This window comes from Notothenia rossii, assembly GCF_949606895.1.
Source record: "Notothenia rossii genome assembly, chromosome: 9".
NCBI lineage: Eukaryota > Metazoa > Chordata > Actinopteri > Perciformes > Nototheniidae > Notothenia > Notothenia rossii.
Genome location: NC_136907.1, coordinates 63,769,603 through 63,790,151, shown reverse-complemented (window position 1 = coordinate 63,790,151; position 20,549 = coordinate 63,769,603). Strand labels below are relative to the sequence as shown.

General features: G+C 42.2%; 1 protein-coding gene across 12 annotated transcripts in view; it reads left to right on the top strand.

The window, feature by feature from the left end:
• Window positions 1-20,549, top strand: part of LOC307017638 (uncharacterized protein) — a 45,733-nt gene that overhangs the window by 2,159 nt on the left and 23,025 nt on the right. For 4 of the 12 annotated variants that reach the window (XM_079647287.1, XM_079647284.1, XM_079647285.1 and 1 more), the window contains 3 exons: window positions 12-167; window positions 401-453; window positions 12,372-14,337. In XM_079647287.1, the coding sequence (XP_079503413.1) occupies window positions 12-167; window positions 401-453; window positions 12,372-13,283 (1,121 nt within the window). In that variant the 3' untranslated portion in view covers window positions 13,284-14,337. Of the gene's footprint in view, window positions 1-11; window positions 168-400; window positions 454-6,289; window positions 6,337-6,783; window positions 14,338-20,549 lie in introns of those variants that run through there. The other 8 variants (XM_079647290.1, XM_079647289.1, XM_079647291.1 and 5 more) reach the window with 5 other exon arrangements.

The following is a 20,549-nucleotide window of genomic DNA, read 5'->3' as shown; positions in this document are numbered from 1 at the left end:
ATGTGTTGCAGGTAAACGCAGAATTCACCTGCATCACCACCGTTCCGCTGCTGCCTACCTTCATGTCTCAACTGGATCGCCATTCGTCTCAGTTGATGAAGGTTTTCAAAAAGAAGGGAGGAACACCAGGATGCAATTTGGGCCTGATCATGGCAGCCATGGACAAGGTATGTAGTTGTATTAAATTGTGTAGTTTTGGCACTGCAACACCATATTCTCTTTATCTCTCTCTCTTGTTGTCCCTCTCATATAAATATATTTTAACCTCTCTGACCCCCTTCCTTTGACTTGCCAAAAATCAGCACACAAGCATAATCAGTATTCTTGTGTGAAGATTTAAAAAATGTGTTTGTCCCTCGGGATCCCACTGTTGAAACACGATGGGACTGTGTCCTTAAAGCGCTCTGCGTCTACATGAATGAAAGTTCAGAGAGCTTCATAAAGGAATATTTGGTAAGTTGAAACATAACCAAACACAGATATATATATATATATATATATATATATATATATATATGTGTGTATGTGTATATATATATTTAAACTTTAAAGTAGAGACACTACATACTGATATACACCTGGGGCCGTATTCACAAAGCATTTTATCATACCGCTAGGAGTGCTCCTAACTCGCGCTAAAACATTTTACGTAGGAGTTTTTTCTTAAAAGTTATTCACAAAGCCGCTGAGACCTACTCATACTAAGGATAAATCACTAAGAGTGACGCGCCGTTGCTATGGATGACGTTGATTCTCGTGCATGAGTTTAGAAGCGGTCAGTACGGTGATTGGTTGTTCAGAGCAGGCGGTCTCGGTGAAACTCATCCGCAACATCCCACAAACGAGCAGTAGCGTGGCGTGGGAAAAAAATTAGGGGAAGCCAATAATACGTCCTTTCTTTTGGGGTGGGGGGGGTGTGGTGGTCAATGTAATAACGTAGCCAGATGAGTGATTACAGCGCCCGGTATCATTTTACACACATTTGTATCATACAGATGCAGGACTTACACAAGCCGGTTATCTGACCGACAGGTCCGCACGCACTCTCCAGCCGAAACTCTAATAAGCATTCATTCACAAACTAAATCAGGAGACCTTTAACGTTTTACGTCCGGTTCGCTCCTTTGTTCCTCGCTGTACACGGCTCCAGTTTGGGCATTGGCCTGTCATCAGATTGTATTTGTTGTTGCTGCTGCAGCGGAAGTTTAGTCCAATTATTTTTGATTAAATACTCCAAATCTCCACCCTCCATAATTGCACTTGCTTCAGTTGCTTGCTACTTTCTAACGGCGGTGTAAGTGGTGCAGTGACGCTATCTATCTTCTATCGATTAGATTTATCATTCGAAAATTATAAAAGTAGGGTAGACATGTGGAAATTATCCGACTGAACAAAATGTGCATTTACCTAACAGGTTCGTTTTCCACTGACCTTTTTTCGAGCTATTTTCCAAAATCCTATGGAGAAATCCCATTGCTTTTTTGTCAAGGGAAACCGAGCGCAGCTTACTTCCGCTTTTTGGGACGCGTCATTGCACCACTAAATTGATGTGATTTGATTGGATTGTGAGGCAAGGGAAGCCAGCCGCCTCTGGCTTCCCTTGGCATGGCCCTGACCAATCACAGGTTGGCAGGGACATGACGTGAGCCTCATCTGATTGGTCAATCCCTCCATTTTTTTTCACCAAGGGAAGCAAATTTCGGCTGGCCTCCTCTCGCAACAGAGAGTGCAATCTACTGTTTCACCATAACATCTAGAGGGGCGCTGTTTCACTATTTGTAAAATACTCAATGAGAATGGGGGAGAGACGGGCCGGCAGCAACACACAACAATGAATTTCCGAAACTAAACGAAGTGTTTTTATTTATTTATTAAAATTATAAATATAATCCTAAAAAACAGGGGAAGCCTGGCTTCCCTTGGCCTCCAGGACAAAACGCCACTGCAAACGAGCCCACTAAAACAAGGAAATAGCCTCGGCTAGAAATGTATTCCTATCAAATAGTTATGGACAGTGCAGTTAGCAGAATACACGCATGATGACAAGTTTGTGCAGACCACGATAATGACGTTGTATATGCACGTTAAAGAGAGAGAGCAAACAATAAAAATACGTAAATTGCATTAAATCAAGGAGGCAATTAAAAGCACCCCGCAAACTATTATCCATTGAGCATATTTTCCAGCACTTAAACACTTTCAATAACAGCCCATAGCGCCGTTCAAGCCCCCCCTATCATGATGAATGAAAACAATCTGCGTGTTGATGGAATGTACTTTCTTTCTATTGACGAACACGTCCTCATCTTTTGATGGCGCAATTATTTTTATGTGCGTCCCGTCAATAGCACCGACCGCACCGGGCATACCTGCAATTGCCATGAAGTTGGCTTTGATCCTGTGTAGTTGTTGATTGTCCAAAGGAAACCGGATAAACTGTTGGATGATATGTGGTCTAGAGAGCGCGTTGATGGTTTGGTTTATGGCACGGCTGACTAATGGTTGCGATATTCCTAAATCGTCGGCATTGCAAAGCTGCATTTTCCCTGTTGCTAAATATCGTAGTGTTGCCAAACATTTTATTTCCGGACTAATCGGGTTATTCCTGTTAGTCGGGGATGTTATTGCATCCCGCACTAATTCCACAACAAGTTTGATACCCTCACGATTTTGCCTATATCTCTTGATCAATTCACAGTCTTCCATTGTCTCCAAAACATTTCGTCTCGCAGCCATTTTCAGATTCTTTGTGAATAGGTCTTACTGAGTTAGGAGTCCTCTCGAGGACTTTTAAGCTCTCCTAAACTTAGGAGCTACTTTTAGGCCTAACATACTTTGTGAATTGCTCTTAGTGAATACAATTAGGAGTCCTAAATTTAAGACTGACACGCCCATCATGTTTAGGAGTTTCTCCTAAATTCGCCAGTTAGGAGCTACTTTTAGCCCTAAGATCCTTTGTGAATACGGCCCCTGGCCCTGTCTTCTTCCTCCTTCAATAAAGTAGTCATGCATTTTCACAACAAGCTGCTTTTGATTCCCAGTGTATTCCTATTCACTTACAAGCATTACAAAATTACAAGCACATAATCAATCAACCTAATCAGTACATCGGGCACAAAACCGATACAATTGAAATAAAAAAATGTACCTTCAGTCATAGCCGTGGGAACATGTTTCAAATGGGGGGTGCTGTGGGGAGGACACCAGGGGCTGGTTCTGACCAATGTGCTGCCCTATAGGCAATATTTTAGCTGGCAATGAAAAACCTCTGCAAAAGACAAATACACTACAAAAAGAGAAACATATTGACATGGTGGACAGCTTATATAACAAGGCTTCAAATGTATTTAGTATTAAAACATGTTTAAATTGGAGGGGTGGACTTCACATCCTCTAGGGGGGTCCGGGGGTGCCCCCCCGGGAAGATTTTTTTTAACATTTTGAAGTCAAATGCTTCAATCTGGTGCACTTTGAGCGCCCAATTACTAGACTGATCTAGAGGGTACAACAGATCGGTTTGCATTTTATAAATCAAATAAGTATGTGAACATTTCCAATAACCTACCATAGCCAATAACAAATAAATGTAACTTATTTTATTTGTGTTTATATTTGTGTTTATATTTTTAAATCTCTCCAGTTTTAAACGTTATTTTTTGTTTACTGTCCTATAGTATACATTGGAATGATTTCAAACCTGTTTTTATTTATCCTAATAATTATAAAAGGTGTGCCTTGGAAATATTTGTTTACATAAATTGTGATCAAAACGTTTGAGACTCACTGAGATAACTTAGACTAAAGTGAGCTATCCAAACCCTCAGAGTCCTTTACCTCACTGAGCCTCTCAGTCTGATAGGACAGAACTCTCCCTCCACATTATTGTAGAAACAGCTTCTTATATCCGTTAGCGCAGCAGAAGCTAACAACAATCCCCGCCGGTACCACGGTATCCCCGCGGTATCCCCTCTCTCTATCTCTCTCACTTTGGCTGTGAGCTGTGGGCGCCTGCTAAGCCAACATCCCCCACTTTCATCACTACAGCGCCCATCATACAGGGCAAATGGCAAATGTAACCGGGTTGAAAAAGGGTGTTATCTTTACTTAATTATGAATGTTGTTACATCAAGGCTGAAAATTCGTTTTTTTTTTGTATTATATCTTGTTGAAGTGCAGATCCCCTGTCCTCCACCAGGGGGTGCTGCAGCACCCTCAGCACCCCTACTTCCCACGGCCCTGCCTTCAGTTGTTTACAAAGTAAATCGGCAAGGAAAATGGCATCTTCTAGCTGTTCCTCGCCTTGTTTAGCAGCCATCTCAGGAACTAGAAATCAAAACACACACAGGTTTGTGTGTTTGCATGCGTATAAATACAAAAGAGAAAGTGGTAAAGAGACAGAGATGAAGATGGTAAAAATGGGGAGAAGACAGGAAGAAATGTAGGGAATATAGCTCTGAGGAGGGAGAAGAGAAGAAATTGAAAAAGGCTCTTAAAAGTGCTGTTTGATCTTGCTTTGGTTTGGTATCTGTTGAAGGAAAAAAATACAGAGAACACTTTAGAATGTATGACAATTTACAATCTCACATATCATCAACAAGCTTTAACATTGGGTGTAATTTACGAGTTAAAGCACTAATCAATCAGGGGCGGACTGGAACAAGGACAGCTCTGAACGTTTTGTCCTAAATAGGACCACAACAATCAGCGTGCAGTAACAGTCTGTCGATGGTTGTCATGACATTTCTTCACAATACTATTAGTTGCCACTGTATGTAAGTATGACAGCCACAATAGGCATTTTTCCAAGCTTTGTATATACAGTGCCAAAAGTATTTAACTCAACATTTTCTTACATTAACTTTGTTTCCAACACAGCATTTACATTGTTGGCAGTTATGTTTTGGTGTACTTCTAAAGGTAATTATTCTAAAGGTTCTTATTATACATCCATGGTCTGTAGTTCGTTATAGCATAACGTTAGCATTTTGCTTCTGGCCATTAGATTTATGATTCGAAAATTATAAAAGTAGGGTAGATATGTGGAGATTATCCGGCTGAACAAAAGGTGCATTTATCAAGCAGGTTCGTTTTCCACAGATCTTATTTCGAGCTATTTTCCAAAATCCTATGGAGAAATCCCATTGACTCTGAGACGAGGGAACCAGTAGTTGTAAAATGCTAACTCATTTCCGGGTTGTAGGACTCACCACTGCACTATATCTCCGGTCAAGTAAAGCTAATATGTGTTTAGCTAGCTCGTGCTTTAAAAAGATATGTAACTACAACTGATTTACTTGCAATAAACATTAAAATATTGGAGGCAGGCGGTGCAGCATATTACCTGCTTGACAAAGTCAGACAGAGAGGAGGTTGTAGCCGATGTCCGGTGCGTTCATGGTCATCGGATAGTAATCAGTAGCATGGTGTTCACTTACTACGCGACCGCACAATGTAACGTACAGTAATTCCACAACCACATAAATGAATTAACATCGATTTAGCTGGGGCAACAAACATAAATAAATAAATGAATGAATCTACTGGTTTCATCATTTGAACCAAAAGTGGTGCATTTTGCACAATTTTGTATCTATCTTTATTTATTTTCTTATTATTTCCTATTTATATTATGTTGCACTGTTGGAGGAGCTCGGGATCTAAGATTTGAAATGCCAAAATTACACTGTAGCTAGCATCTGATAACAAAAACCCTTGACCCTTGAACCTTAGTGGTGTTTATTTTTCACGGAGTTCAGTTGCTAAGCGATCACACAACGTCACGTCCGGTATTTCCACAACAACACAAATGGATTAACATCGTAGCCTTTGTTTCCGCTAAAAGAGATGTCGACCAGCTAGGGCCACAAGAAAATCGGTGAAATCGAGTGTGACGATTAAAAAATAAATTAAAAACATCTAATTTTGACAATAAAAACCGACCAATAGGCGCGGTAGACAATTTGCTTGGCACTTCTGGGTATTTCTCCACTGGTTAACATGGGTTAACAATACCGTGTAACTGTCACGTTTTGAAGGGACAAAACCGTGATATATTCACGTCTCCCAGCATGGTAAATCGTCACGTCTTGCTGTGATACCGGGTTGCAAAATTATGAAGACCCAAGAACCAGGGGATATTTTCATTTGAACTCTGAAAGGATGGACTTTGGACTCTCAAGCTTGTGCAAAGTTGTTTGTATACTTTTGAATACAACTTGTATACCGCTTCGTAAATAAAGATTTGGGGAAAATAATTCATTTATCGCGTTTTTTCCCCTTTCCTGTCAAGTCGTGGAAAATAACAATGGGGAATGTCTTATATTAAGAATACTTGAGGTGAGAATATCTTTCAAATATAATAAGTTAACAATTGAGGATGTGTACACATTCTTGGTATATTTCCATGTTTTCTTTCCATTGTCTTTGGATGTACTGCTGTTCTTGTTTTTTATCCAAACAACCCTCTAATCTACATTTTAAGGGATTGGAGCAGTATAGAAAATATGTTTTTCTATTTTATAAGTGTCCTAATTACATCATATGTGTTGTATTTAGTCTACTGTTATGTAAACATGATAGCAATTGTTAAGAAGCTTATCGTAAAAATAATTGTATATGGAAAGATGTTTTCCCTCTTAAGTAGGCTAAGTCAAAGGAAAAACCCTGAAATGTGAACAGAGTTGTGTTACTTCTGTGAAATGTTTGGCCATCAACAATTATATTAGCCATGCCCAAATAAATACTGTTTTGTTATGTCTCTATCATTCTTGTGACTTCATTTAGCTTCAACTGCTTCTGGTAGTCCCTAAAACCAAGAAAAAGACCAGGGGAGATCGAGCCTTCCCAGCGGTAGCCCCCAGGCTCTGGAACGACCTGCCCCCCCATTTCAAATTGTCGCCCACCCTCCAAACGTTTAAGTTCCGCCTAAAGATCCACCTCTTTTCCCTCGTTTTCGAGTCAGTCTGAGCAATGTTTTATCAATTTTTATGCTTTTATTGTCTGTCCATAGCCTTTATTTAACGTTTATTAATTCTTATGTGTACCTTTTATCTTTTCTTATGTGTGCCTTTTATCTATTATTGTAATATTATATTGTATTATCATGTTATGTTTGGTGTGAAGCACTTTGGTAAACACTCTTAACATAGTTGGTATGCCTTTGAAACCAACGTTGCTAGTGAACTGCGAGCGCCGGAACCTCACAGCGGAGGAGAAACTGTGGAGCGCCTATTTGGGCTCAGAACAGTCTCATAATACACACATGCACACAGAAGGATTCACACTTGTATGTCATGATCCACACTTGTGTTTTTCAATGCACACACAAATGTGTTCCGTTTCATATACGGTACATGTAAATAAAATCCAAATACAGAAAAAAGTTTTAAATGTGTATTTTTGATCCACACATATTTGTTTTCCGTTGAAAACCTCTGAACCTGCAAACACAAACCGCTTTCTGTGCATGGATCGCTGTGCATTTGTGTGTGGGCTTTTTGAGACTCCCCTGACGGTCAGCCGATTCGTACTTGTAATGGTTTCTATCTATAGCCAATCAGATGTCTCCTCAATTCTAAGCCAATCACATGACCGCGCCCCCACGAGGGTAGATTTCTTGCGTTCATGACGTAGTGCTTCATGTGCATTTTGCGCAGTCCGGAGCTGACAGGTCCATGGAGCCTGCCTGCAGGCGCTAATCTCAGGACACCTCCACTCTCAGTACATTGCCACTTTCCGAACAGAAAATGCACACAAATACAAGCCTTTATATTATTAAGGTACAGCGCCACTTTCCGAACCATTGATGAATGCTTGTGTGTACACAAAAATGGCAGGCAAAACCGTTTTAAATGTGTGTTTCCTGTATGGCGAATACAGCTGCTTTATTTATGTCTGTATGAAGTTGTTGTGAGTGTGGAGGGAGCAGCTACAGGTTAGCTTAGCCTAATCGATCAGGGCACTACGAAGCCAGTGCGACACAGTGAACTGTCAACGGGGGGGGGAGCCCCGCCGGTCATTATAAATAGTTTGATCGGTGCTCTCTATAAAGGCCGATCAGGAGAGCTGGATCTGATCGATATGGACATAAACGCGAGTGGAGGACGCGAGAGAGAGATCAGATCAGCTGCTGAGTCTGACGGAGACACGTAGCTCTGCATGATCACCTGATGCTCCGCCCTCTGTTTAGCGAGCTGACCGGACTGCGCAAAATGCGTATATGAAGTGTCATGCAGTGATGCAAACACAGGTATGGAGAAAAAAGAGAGAACTATTCGAAGCAGGAAAAAAACTGCGTAATATACAAAAGACAAAGTCTTTTGACAAAGGTCTGTGCTATAATGCTTCAATTAACTGGCTATTTTTTATCATATACTCAGATCAATAGGAGACAGAGATGTTAAGTTATAAATCAAGGGTTTTTATTATTTACAGCAGGGGTGGGGAAACTTTTTCATCCTCCGAGGGCCGTACAAATGATTGAACTCGTGTTGTGTTCATGGAACCTGTCCTTGGTCAGGAAAAACAGGCACTCGCTTGTTTAATTATTTAGCGATATAGATTTCTTCTTCTTTTTTGAAGTGAGAAGTTGTCCGTCAGTCGGACAGACTAACAGACGGACTAACGGACCCCCCCCCGCAAAACAAAAACTCTTCGGTTCTCAACGAATTACACAAGTCACCCAAAACAGCTTTAAAAAAGCGGGTGGCGCGGAAAAACGACTAATTTGCATCACTGTACAAAGCAATAGCAATGTTAAAACGAAGTAAACTGGATATAAACTCTCCAAACAGGCGAAAAAACGATCAGTTTCACCCACTGTCTCTGCCACCTCCCTCCATGCCTGGTTTCTCCGGTTTGTATCCCGGTAAATAGTTCCGGTCGTAAAGAACCGGGTGATTTGCTACCGTAATATCTCGTTTGGAATATGAGGAAATGAACTGCGGTCTGGCTCTCCCAGCTTGCACGCGGTTTGATTGGCTGCGCTTGCACTGGCGGGATTTGCATAAACGGGATTTGATTGGCTGATGCCAAGCATCGAGCCTAAAAAGTTGAACATTGTTCAACTTTTGATGCCGATAGATGCTCGTGATGCTTGCAAAGCCATGCCATGCTCCCCACAATGCAGTTCGGCGAAGATTAAAAATCTTCTACGTCACCCCATTCAAGTGAATGGGCGAAGCGTTGAAAGCATTTTTTGATGCCTGTAGTGTAGACGTAACGGACTTCGATCCATCTGTGCTTTTAAAATCAGAGCTAAACTCTATCAGTCATTCCTCGGGGCACTAATCCATGAGCAACTGGCATTATGCAGAGTCATCAAGAGTGCAAAATAAAAGAAAATAAAGTATTTTACACAAAAATAACAAGGCAAAGCTCTCTGTCTACCGCGCGATTTTTGTTCCTACCCCCACCTATGGTCATGAAGGATGGGTCATGACGGTCATGACCGAAAGAACGAGATCGCGGGTACAAGCGGCCGAGATGGGTTTTCTCCGCAGGGTGGCTGGTGTCTCCCTTAGGGATAAGGTGAGAAGTTCGGTCATCCGAGAGGGACTCTGAGTTGAACCGCTCCTCCTTCGCGTCGAAAGGAGCCAGTTGAGGTGGTTCGGGCACCTAGTTACCAGTATGCTTAGTCCTACTTTATTTACTGTACTGCAAAAAAGCAGACGGCGCTGCGCTCAACAGACACAGACTCAAAACCATGGACACACTGGCACATAAGTTACTTAACAATCTATAGGCCTAAGTTGCATAAGCATTTTAAAAAAATGAGTTTAAAAAAAACATGGAGCGGTGGAGCGAGTCGTCGGCCTTCTGGCGATTTACTTGGAAGGCTGGGAGTCCCAGGCCCCGTCTCAGGTCGGTTAAATGAAATCCTTTCTTCCCTCACTTGCGTCGTTTCCCTGCCTCTAGTCCCTCCCACCAGGGAAGCATTGAGGGACGCAAGGAAACAGGTTATGGCTAGAAAGGATCCGTCTTGTGTAAAACTATCGCGAGAGTTTGGCTGAATGTCACGTGGCTGAATGTTTACGTTTGGCAGGCAGCCTTTCAGTTACGATCGTTAACATCAGTTGGCCACAGCAAATGATGATGACAAGCTAAACTATCTATTAATTATGTCAATTACAGGGAGTGTGATTGTTGAAATAGGGTGTTAGCGGTCTTGCTGGTGTTCAAAGAAGAATGACAACACTGTAGATCACCAACACTATGGTTTATTTTTTATTCACCTGGTGCAATAAAATGTTCCCTTGCAGTGTTTTACTATTATGTCTGAGGTTTCTCTATTAATATTGCTGCTGCATTAATGTGTATGTTGTATCATCATGTTACTTACTGCTGTAGATGTGTTTCCGAGCCGCTCCGATTACAACGAGAGTTACAACGAGAACGTGACGTCATATTTACACTAGACGGATCCTTTCTAGCCATAACCAAGGAAACATGGGCCCCGTTTCAGGTTGCATACCTGCCAACCCTACCGATTTGGGCGGTAGTACGCTTTTTACATGTTTCTACCGCATACCGACTTAGCTGGCTTTCCCTACCGATTTTCAATCTTCCCAAACTATAGCAAATAAAAATGACACTACATAGACACTGGACTCGACTTTTGGCGGACACCGTTTGCAGCATGTCTGTGATCTCATCATACAAACAGTCCTCTGTGTTTCTGAAAGAGAAACAATGTGCAGACCGGGGGTAACGCTGCCTTTCCTCTGCACCCCCGGGGCTGATGGGTAATCACTCCCAAATTAGTTTAAGGCAACAGACGAGGCATTTGAGTCCTGCAAGATTTCCCCGTTAATATCAGTGTCTTGAAAACACATGTTGGCGGCGACTGAAAGACATCCAGTGTTCGGTCTTTTCCTGAAGCATCCTTCACCTACAGTGTCTCAACTGAAAGAGGGCCACAAACACACACAAAATATAATACCATTTTGAGATTTGGGGATATTTATCTCCCATTCTTTCACTTTTTCTGACATTTTCAACACCAAACATGTCGTTAATGTCTCTGTTTAGTGAAGTACAGAAATCTGAAAGCCTGTACATTATTTATATCACACTTTATCAGTAGAAAAATGCCGGAAATGACTTTTTGAATGCTGATTTATGGCACAACACAAAGATATTTCGCTTTGTGCAAACAATATACCACAAACACATAAAAAAAATAATAATACCATTTTGAGATTTGGGGATACTTATCTCCCATTCTTTTACTTTTCGGGCATTTTACAGACCAAACATGTCGTTGATGTCACTGTTTACCAAACTACCACTTTTTCTGAAAAATGCTTAAAATGATGCAATATATGTTAAATACATGGTTTATACATGTAATTACTGGGGTTCCATTTCTTCTGATTACCTAATTTGGGCGTGCACATTTGCCGCGCGCAAACCTACCTCTTTTCGATTTGGAAAGGTTGGCATGTATGAGGTCGGTTAAATTAAATCCTTGCTTCCCTCACTTGCGTCGTTTCCCTGTGACTAGTCCCTCCCAACAGGGAAGCATGGAGAGACGCAAGGAAACCACGAGAAGCAGGGAAATTAGTTTTAAGAGCAATAGAGAGCCGCAGTGACGCGTCCTTAAACCCGGAAGTAAACTTCTTCCGGTTCCTTCGTCTAAAACGCAATGCAATTTCTCCATAGGATTTTGGAAAATAGCTCGAAATAAGGTCTGTGGTTGACACATATTTAAGAGATGGATCACGTTTTGTTCAGCCGGATAATATCCACATGTCAACCCTACTTTTATAATTTTTGAATAATAAATCTAGTCGGCAGAAGCAAAATGCTAACGTTATGCTATAAACGAACTACAAGCCAGTACAGCAGCAGGGTCGCACGACTTCAACGTCACGCCAACTTAAGATCGTTTCAACTGACTTTCGCGCACTTGCATATTTTAACAAAGCTTTTCATTTGAGCCACACTGAATTTCACTAGAAGTCATGACTGTGTCAATTACCAGTCTGATATCATTTTACAAAGATGACAAGAAGAGTGTAGATAGAGGAGAGAACCACTACAAGTCAGGACACGTACAACAGTGCAGCCTAGATGAAGGTGTGCTTACCGGTGTTGTCAGAGCTAGCATGAGGGACAAGGTTTATAGAGTGTCGGTGAGTAGTGATAGCGAGAGTACCATTAAGCTCGAGTTAATTTATTCACATTAATTCCCATCAACAAATCAATTTTATGTGTCACATGAAATCTTTATTACAAATATTACACACCAGAAAACACAGAAATATCCATGAAATAAACATACAGTAGGCTATAAACAATTAAAGGGATAATTGGGAAGGCATTACAAATGTAAATATATTTTAAATAATAAAACAATCCCACCACCACAGGTATCTACAGGAGAAGAGGGAATTCTCTCCACAAAATGTGAATGTCCACGTGGAGAATGGAAATGCAGTCATGCGGCTGCATTATCCATCTTTGCCATCCACAATTTCAGCTGCACTGACACCCCCTGTCAGTGGAAGAAACCAAAGGCAGCTAAACGTACACATTCAGTGGAGGAGATATTTCCTCCAACCAATAACTCATTCAACCCGCTGACAAGAGAGCCCACCTCCGAAGATCGTGACTGGCTGAGGGACAGACTCGGGGGCAGGTTCTCAGGAATTTCTTGGCTTCTCTCCCCCGAGCCAGAAGAGGAACACTACAGCTTGGAAAAACTTACTGTTCCTGAAATTCTCAAATCTGTTGGGCATCAAGGACCTGAGGCAATTGTGGCAAGCATGGCATTGTCTGAAGAGCAACAGAGGGCAATTCAGGTGGCTACCACTGGTCAGCGAACCAACCCAAACTGGCATTTGTTCAGGAAAGGAAGGTTGACTGCCAGCAACTTTGGAGCTGTCCTGAGGTCAAAGCGTGTGACTGCTTCCCTTATTGCCAGGGTGCTAGGGCAACAACAGGCCCTTGATGGTGTTTTGTCTGTACAGTGGGGGACTATGAATGAATGTGAGGGCGTCAGGGCATTCACCACTGCAACCCAGATGCAGGTCCATGAGTCAGGTTTGTGGCTCTCCCAATCAGGAGTGTTGGGGGCATCTCCAGATGGTCTGGTAGGGTCTTCCGCTGTGCTGGAGGTAAAGTGTCCCTACGGAGCCAAGGAAATGACAATTAGTGAAGCATTGCAAATCAAGAGCTTCTGTGTCAGTAAGGAAGGAGAAACATTCAGCCTGCGTGAGGAACATCCTTACTGGCACCAAGTGCAAGGTCAGCTTCACCTCACTGCAAGGAAGAAGAAATAATAAAATTGTGAATTGTTTTTAATTTACATTTACTCGCCTTTGCAATGTTGTGGTTGTTAGAGTGTTAGGTTTCCTGTCAGCTCGTCTGTTGGGAAGATATAAAATATAGTTTCATGGAAGTCACACCGTCACATATACTGTAAGAGCATTAAGACATACAGTACATAGGCTAAAACAAAACATCTAAAGATATAACCTTGCACTTTGATAAGTCTCGTGAACATTTTCACTATTTTGACATTTTTATAGATGAAAATTTAACTAAAGAAATAAATGGTAGATTAATCCATATTGAAAATAGGTGTCAGCTGCTACACTAATTATAATAGTTATATTTCTTAATTAATTAAGATAAGATATTACTGTATTGATCCAAATTTGGGAAATGTTTGTGTTGCAGCAGCATAACAAGAAAAACAAAATATAAGTTATTATATATACAAAAGTATGTGAGGGATGGAATATTAAATTGAATATAAATGTAAAATGTACATGTGATTTTACGTCCAAGAGAAGCTATGGAGCAGAGAGTTCTCTGCCAGCCAGAGGTGATTTGTTATTAGTTCAATATGTCCAACTGATTTCCTTGACTACAATCTTTAGTTACATGGTGAAACGTTATGCTGCTTGTACTAATAAGACTTATCATATAAGCCACACAGGTTTTAATAGGATGTATTCATTATCTTTACTTGTGTTGCGGTCTTTTCAGCAGCGCCATCTCTATAACAGCGATACAGTCACTACCCATTATTTACATTTCACCGTGACATGGACAAAAATGTAACGTCAGCTTACCTCATGGCACGAATCCAGACTCTCCTCTGGAAAACATTGGCCGGGAAACGATAGAACAAGCACGTTTCATGCGAAGACCTGTGGCTGCAACCCGGAGCAAAGCAACAAACCATTGCGTAGCAAACTAGTAGCGCTAGCTTTAGCCAACGTTAGCCAACGAAACGAACTGCCGAGTAAAATTGGAAAACACTGGTAATTAATTATTCTATAATTTGTAAAACTACGGTGTTAAAAACAACAATTTCAAAAATACAGATTCTAAAGATAGGCAGGTACTTGCTTTTAAGCAGAACACAGGGGAAAACAAACTTAGCGGGAGTGTTTACGTGTTCGGCGTAATGACGTACAACGGCCTCGACAATTTCTGTAGTCCTATTCAGCCATTCGGTAACAACCATAGTTTTTCAGACACGTAAACTCTTCAAAAATCCCCAGTGGGGTCACTGCTGATGTATTTAATGTCGTAGAACAAAACGTCAATTATCTCTTAAATTTGTGTCAACCACAGACCTTATTTCGAGCTATTTTCCAAAACCCTATGGAAAAGATGCATTGCTTTTTGAGGAAGGAACCGGAAGTGCCAAAAATGCTAACTTACTTCCGGGTTTTACGACGCGTCACTGCGGTTGTCGTCTTCTTCTTCTTCTTTAGTGTTTATTGGCGGTTGGCAAACCAACTTGTAGGTGCATTACCGCCACCAACTGGACTGGAGTGTGGACAAGAGACTAAGCAGAAAACAATAAACAAAAGAAACAAAACAAAACAAAGAACCAAAACTCTAGATTATTTTAAATGTATCAATTTCTCTTAGAAACGTAATAATCTCACTGTTAAATGTTTTACCATTATGTGCGCCCTTGCTCATTGTGTCCTGCAGAGGGCAATGTTGTCTGCAGTGCGTCCAGGACGTGACGTCACTGACTATACCTTGCACTACCTGTGGCCTCTACCTTATCCGGTCAGATGTTGTTTCATACAGAGCGGCAGCACAACCGCATCGATGGCCACAATATAAATAAATATGCCTAATGAAGGCTAAAGACAGCTGTGTACTACTGAGTTCTATTAAATCTCCACCGCAATGCACTCCGCCTAACAGGTTATGGGCCCAGGAATGCCAGTCTAGAGCAACGAGCTGTTTGCCAAGAGAAGCTACTAGTGGGACCTGGATGAAGACGGCGCTGAGAGACTCCCGCGTAAACTGAAGACACGGTGTTTCTACAAGCCGCAACCCAATTTTTGGAGATAAGTGAACTGTATAAAGAGAAGACGTGTTAACGTGGATGCAACGTAAAAAAAATGGCCGGAGCAGGAACACCCCAGCAGATTTTATTCGATGGAACAGAAGATAAGTATGATCTGTGGGAGACGAGATTCCTTAGCCGTTTGCACATTTTTAAGCTAAAAGACACTATTTTGCGAGTGCCCACGGGTGAAGCCGCATTAGCTGCAGATCCAGGAAAAAATGAAGACTGTTATGCACAGTTAGTGAATGCCCTGGATGATAAGAGCCTGTCATTGATAAGACATGATGACGCCGAGGATGGAAGGAAAGCCCTGAAAATATTGAGGGAGCACCAGTGCTTAATTTGTAAAGTGGGAGGTGCCGGAACGCAGAGGGGGGGTGGATCCGGCGGCTCAGTACGGGGGTTAGAGGTAAGGGAACAAACAAAAAAATACACTTACAGACGATGTTTCTACATCAGGTCAATTTTTATTTTTGTAGCCTGTTAGCCTTCAGATTACAGAACGATGTAACACAGTGCGGAATGTAAAAAATATATATACTGCAACATTTTAACAAGCAGCAATTATATCTGTCCGTTAAATTAACGGGAGAAACAAAACAACGTAACACTGCACCAAATGAGTGCGGAATGTAAAAAATATATATACTGCAACATTTTAACAAGCAGCAATTATATCTGTCCGTTAAATTAACGGGAGAAACAAAACAACAGGTGGGAAAATTACGATTTCTACGAAGTTACGATTTCAATATAGATTTGCAGACATATTAAACCATAGACCACCCAATAATCAAACACAGCATGGACAAATATATTCCTACCATCATTTGTCCAAAACGGCCCATACAGCAGCCATAGAGCCCCCGGCCTCCATTTTCCTGCTTCTGTCTCTGCACCTTGTGTCCAGTGCAGTTCGATGTCCTTTTGCAATCCATGACCTCAAATATGGAACGGGGTTGAACCGGGTAAGTGGAGGGCCGACAAGGCAAAGGAAGAGTAGTCAGGAGATCGTTGAGGGGAGAAGAGACGCCCTGTTTTCTGAACAGATTAGGTTCATCTGGGAAAAGCCCCTCTCACACTCAGCACTTGAGATGGGGATCGTGTTGACCGCAGCCAAGAGGTCTTTCAGTTCATCTGGGATGAATGTCCCATCATTGTCACGGTATTCCCTGAATGCCCTGATGACCCTCCGCGGGCTTTCGATGCAAAACTGCTGGCAGAGCGTCTCAACTTCACTCTCTCCAAACAGCGCGTCCGCATCACGATCCTGTGGCCAATATTGTGGATAAATCACTTTTAAATCCTCAATTAGCTTGTTGTATCCTGATTGGTCTCCCCCAAGTGATAGCATGCGTTTCTCCAAGTTTCTTGCCAGACTCCCAAAAAACGTCCTCTGGTCCAGGGTTCTGTCAGTGAGCCGACCTGCATGAAGGGGTACTCCCTGAAAGGTGTTTTCCTCGACCCCGCACTGGCTTAATAGGCTGTGTCGTCCGGGCCGCTCAGACATAGCCTCGAACACCCTGATCTGTCGGCAAATGGCTTTATGAGCCGTTATGATATTGCATTCTCGATTTTGGAGCTCGAGAGATAGCTCTGACAATTCTTGCAGTGCGTCAAACATAAGTCCTAGATTGGAAACAAAGGCATGGGATGAAAGGCGCTTTGCCAAGCCATGGTAGCTTTCCCGAGATGTGCTCCCGCGAGCAGAATCCTCCGCTGCGTGTGTAAAATGTGTGTTGAGGGCAGCAAAACTTTTCCACACAGCTTCGACTGTTCTGAGACTGGATGCAACCCACCTGTTGTCTAACACCCGGCCAATTTTGCACAATTGAATGTTCAGACCGTCAGTACACTCTTTGAGCTCCAGCTGGTTTTTGTTTGATGTGCTGTAAAGTGTGTAAAGCTTATCCATGAAGATCTTGAAATGATTCATAGCCCCCATCTCTTTCATCACATCACCAACTGCAAGCTCAAGTCGATGCGCAGAGCAGTGCCACACCATGATGTTTGGGAAGAGATTTTTGAGTCGAGCTGCCACCCCACTGTGGCGCCCGAGCATCACTGACGCACCGTCACATGTGAGACCGACGAGAGTTTTTGAGAGGAAGGCCTCGTCTAACTTGGCGTGCTGTAAGGCATCCAGCAGTTTGCGGGCAATGCCTTCTGCACCAAAATCACACAACTCCACGAGCTCAAAGAAAATGTTCTCGGGTGAATCCATCTCTGGCAACTGCACTCGTAAATACACGATTAATGCGCTCTTTTTATTCAACCCTGTGGCCTCGTCCAGCATGAGTCCGATTTTTGGAGCGCAAGTGACAATCCTTTCAAGCAGTTTTTTTTTCATGTCAGTTGCAATGTGCTGTTGTATATGAGAACATGCGACGTTTGAGTGGAGAATCCTCCCCATTTCCACACCATTCATTTCCTGACAGTCTATCTCATGTTCAAATCCATAAGATGGCCTATGACGCTTGGCCTCCTTGTAAGCTGTGCGAAAGATTCTGGCAGTCGTTTGCACCTGGTCATTTTGGGCATTGACTACTGTGTTAACAAATACATTTGCCTTTGCCTTATCCAAAATAGTTGATGCCATTGCGTGTGCTTTGGTATTCCCATGCTCAAAAACCTTTTTCCTTAAGGCTCTTTGCTTTTTTTTTAAATCGGGCGCAGATGATGTCACCGAGCCCGAGATCCATTCTTTTGCAAGTTTCACACCTGCAGTTTTTTCCGGACCCAGTGATCCCACTTGTTTGCAAATGGCACAGCCCAGTCCAGTGGTTTCCATTGTCAGCCATGGATAACTTTTTTTTTTCGTTGTAAACTGGGCATCTGTCCAGATTTGCCCATCGTGAGTGTCCCTGACAATACCTGCTTCATCGCCATCACTATCTCTCGCAGATTCCAAGTTCACATCATCCGTCTCGTCCCCTTCATCTCCTTCCCCGTGGGGGTCGCTAATATCCCCTCTAACGACAGGTGCATTAGCAGCATCGATGGTAGGCTGCATACTACTGCTCTGTCCACCGTGGTCTTCACACTCATGATTTTCGGAAACTATTTTTGATCGTTTTGGATCTGACTGCTGATCACTGACTTTGAAAAAGTTAAGTAAAGTTTGTTGTCTTTTTGACATTGTAGACACGAAGCTAACTGTTATGTATTCAACCAGCGCAAGCGTAGGCTATGTGTCACACCTCTAGTCTCCCCCCTCCCCCCCTCTCCCGCTAAAAACCTTAAAAATGTAAACGCATCAAAAAGGCAAACACAAGATTTTTGAGGAACTTCAATGGGGAATAAACACTAACAAGACATATAACAACATTGAACACCGAACAAACAGTCGTTTTTTTTTTTTTGGCGTTTTTTTTTTTCATAGTGACACGGGAGGTGGCGGATCCAATTTCAGAGGTGCCGGAACATGTTCCGGCGTGTTCCGGCTCAAATTAAGCCCTGGGGAGCACTATTCAGGAAAAAGCAAGCCAAGGATTCCAAACCTGTATACATCATTGACCACCATACAAATGGCAGACAATGAAACTGTTACTGATTATATGATAAGGGCTGAGAATATAATTGCAGCTCTACGTGATGCAGAAGGCAGGGTGTCCGCGGGGTCTTAAAAAGTATTAAAAGTTGATAAATCAATTTAGCAAAAAATAAGGCTTTTAAAAAGTATTAAAAAGTATTAAATTGCATTTTCCAAGGTATTACATTTTGTAGCTTGTTTGCAATAAGTATATAAATTATATTCTAAAGTTTGCCTGAATTTAATCATTGCGTAGGTGTATAGTGTGATTCTGTGTAGTTATTTTTTTTTTTCATCCCGTTGGATTTTACGTCATCTGAACATGACATTGCACTCTCACTGATGACTGCTGCTTGATAGCGCGCGAAGGTCAGTTTACGCCGGTTACAACATGGGAAAATGCAAGTTTTCATCCAAATGGTTGGAGGATACGGAGTTCGAACCATGGCTGAGGCCCGTCTCTGGGAATAACCGTGAGGCCTACTGCTGCATGTGTCGGAAGGCGATTAGTGTTGCCTCGATGGGGATCAAAGCTGTCCGGTCCCACATGCTAAGTGCTAGCCACAAAGCCGCTGTGGGACGCAGACAGCAGGTCTCAATCGCGTATTTCTGCGCAACATCACCGCCCCCACCCACTATCGCTGAAGCTACTACAGCCTCCGCCACTTGTTGGAGATTTGGAGGATGTTGCAAACCAACCTCGTCTCCGCGTGTCGTTTGACAAGCTAGGTGAATTCGGGAAAAGGGAGGGATTGATTAAGAAACACCAGAATGCAAGTGAAACAATAATCCGGCTTTAATGATACAAGGCAACGATACAAAATACAAATACAAAGAAATCACGAAGCACTCTGCAGAGTACTCCGGGCTCAGGTTCTACCACGTGTGTGAGACAGGTCTCAGGAACGGCTGGTGAAAAACAAGAGCGCGAACCAAAGGAAAACACAGGCTTTCATACGAAAACACAGGAGGAGGTGTGTACGTGCATTCCCCCAGAGGTCATCTTATTGGCAGAGATCAACACATGGCCTGTCGCACCCAATCAGTGCGACACAGCAGCTTGTAGCCAGCACACACACATCTCCTTTATGGCCCTTGGTCCCTGTGTCCATCTTCCCGCCTCCTGACTGCCACACACAAGTTAAAAGTATGTTTTAAGATATAGTTGTTATAGTTGGCTAAATATACGTAATACATGTTAATTACTTTCATATCAATAACAACGAGGAACACATTACCTATGCTCTTAAGCAGTATTAGAGATGCTTTTCAAATAGTCAAACTTCACACAGGCTTACCTATGGAGAACACCCTTATTAGTCCTATAGCCCTTCCATTTGTTTGAGCTATTGTTCACATCTTTACTTCAAATAAAAGGTTTCACATTGTATATTTCCAGCTTCCTTTACACATACTGCTATTATTAACACAAAGTAACTAACCACACACCTCTATTGAAAACAAGTCGATTCCCCTGACAATTGACATACTGAACCTCTTCTGAATGTGCTACCCTCCTCCAGCTCTCTCGTCCCTGTCATAAAACTGCTTCCATTTCATATAGAGTAATAAAAGATGTTTAAGCTAATTTCTCCACAATGTTTGTAGCCATTTAGTACCCACACATGAAAGAATAAGAACAGAGGTATAGTTGACCAGTAATCATGTAGCAGATCTATTTACTGCAAT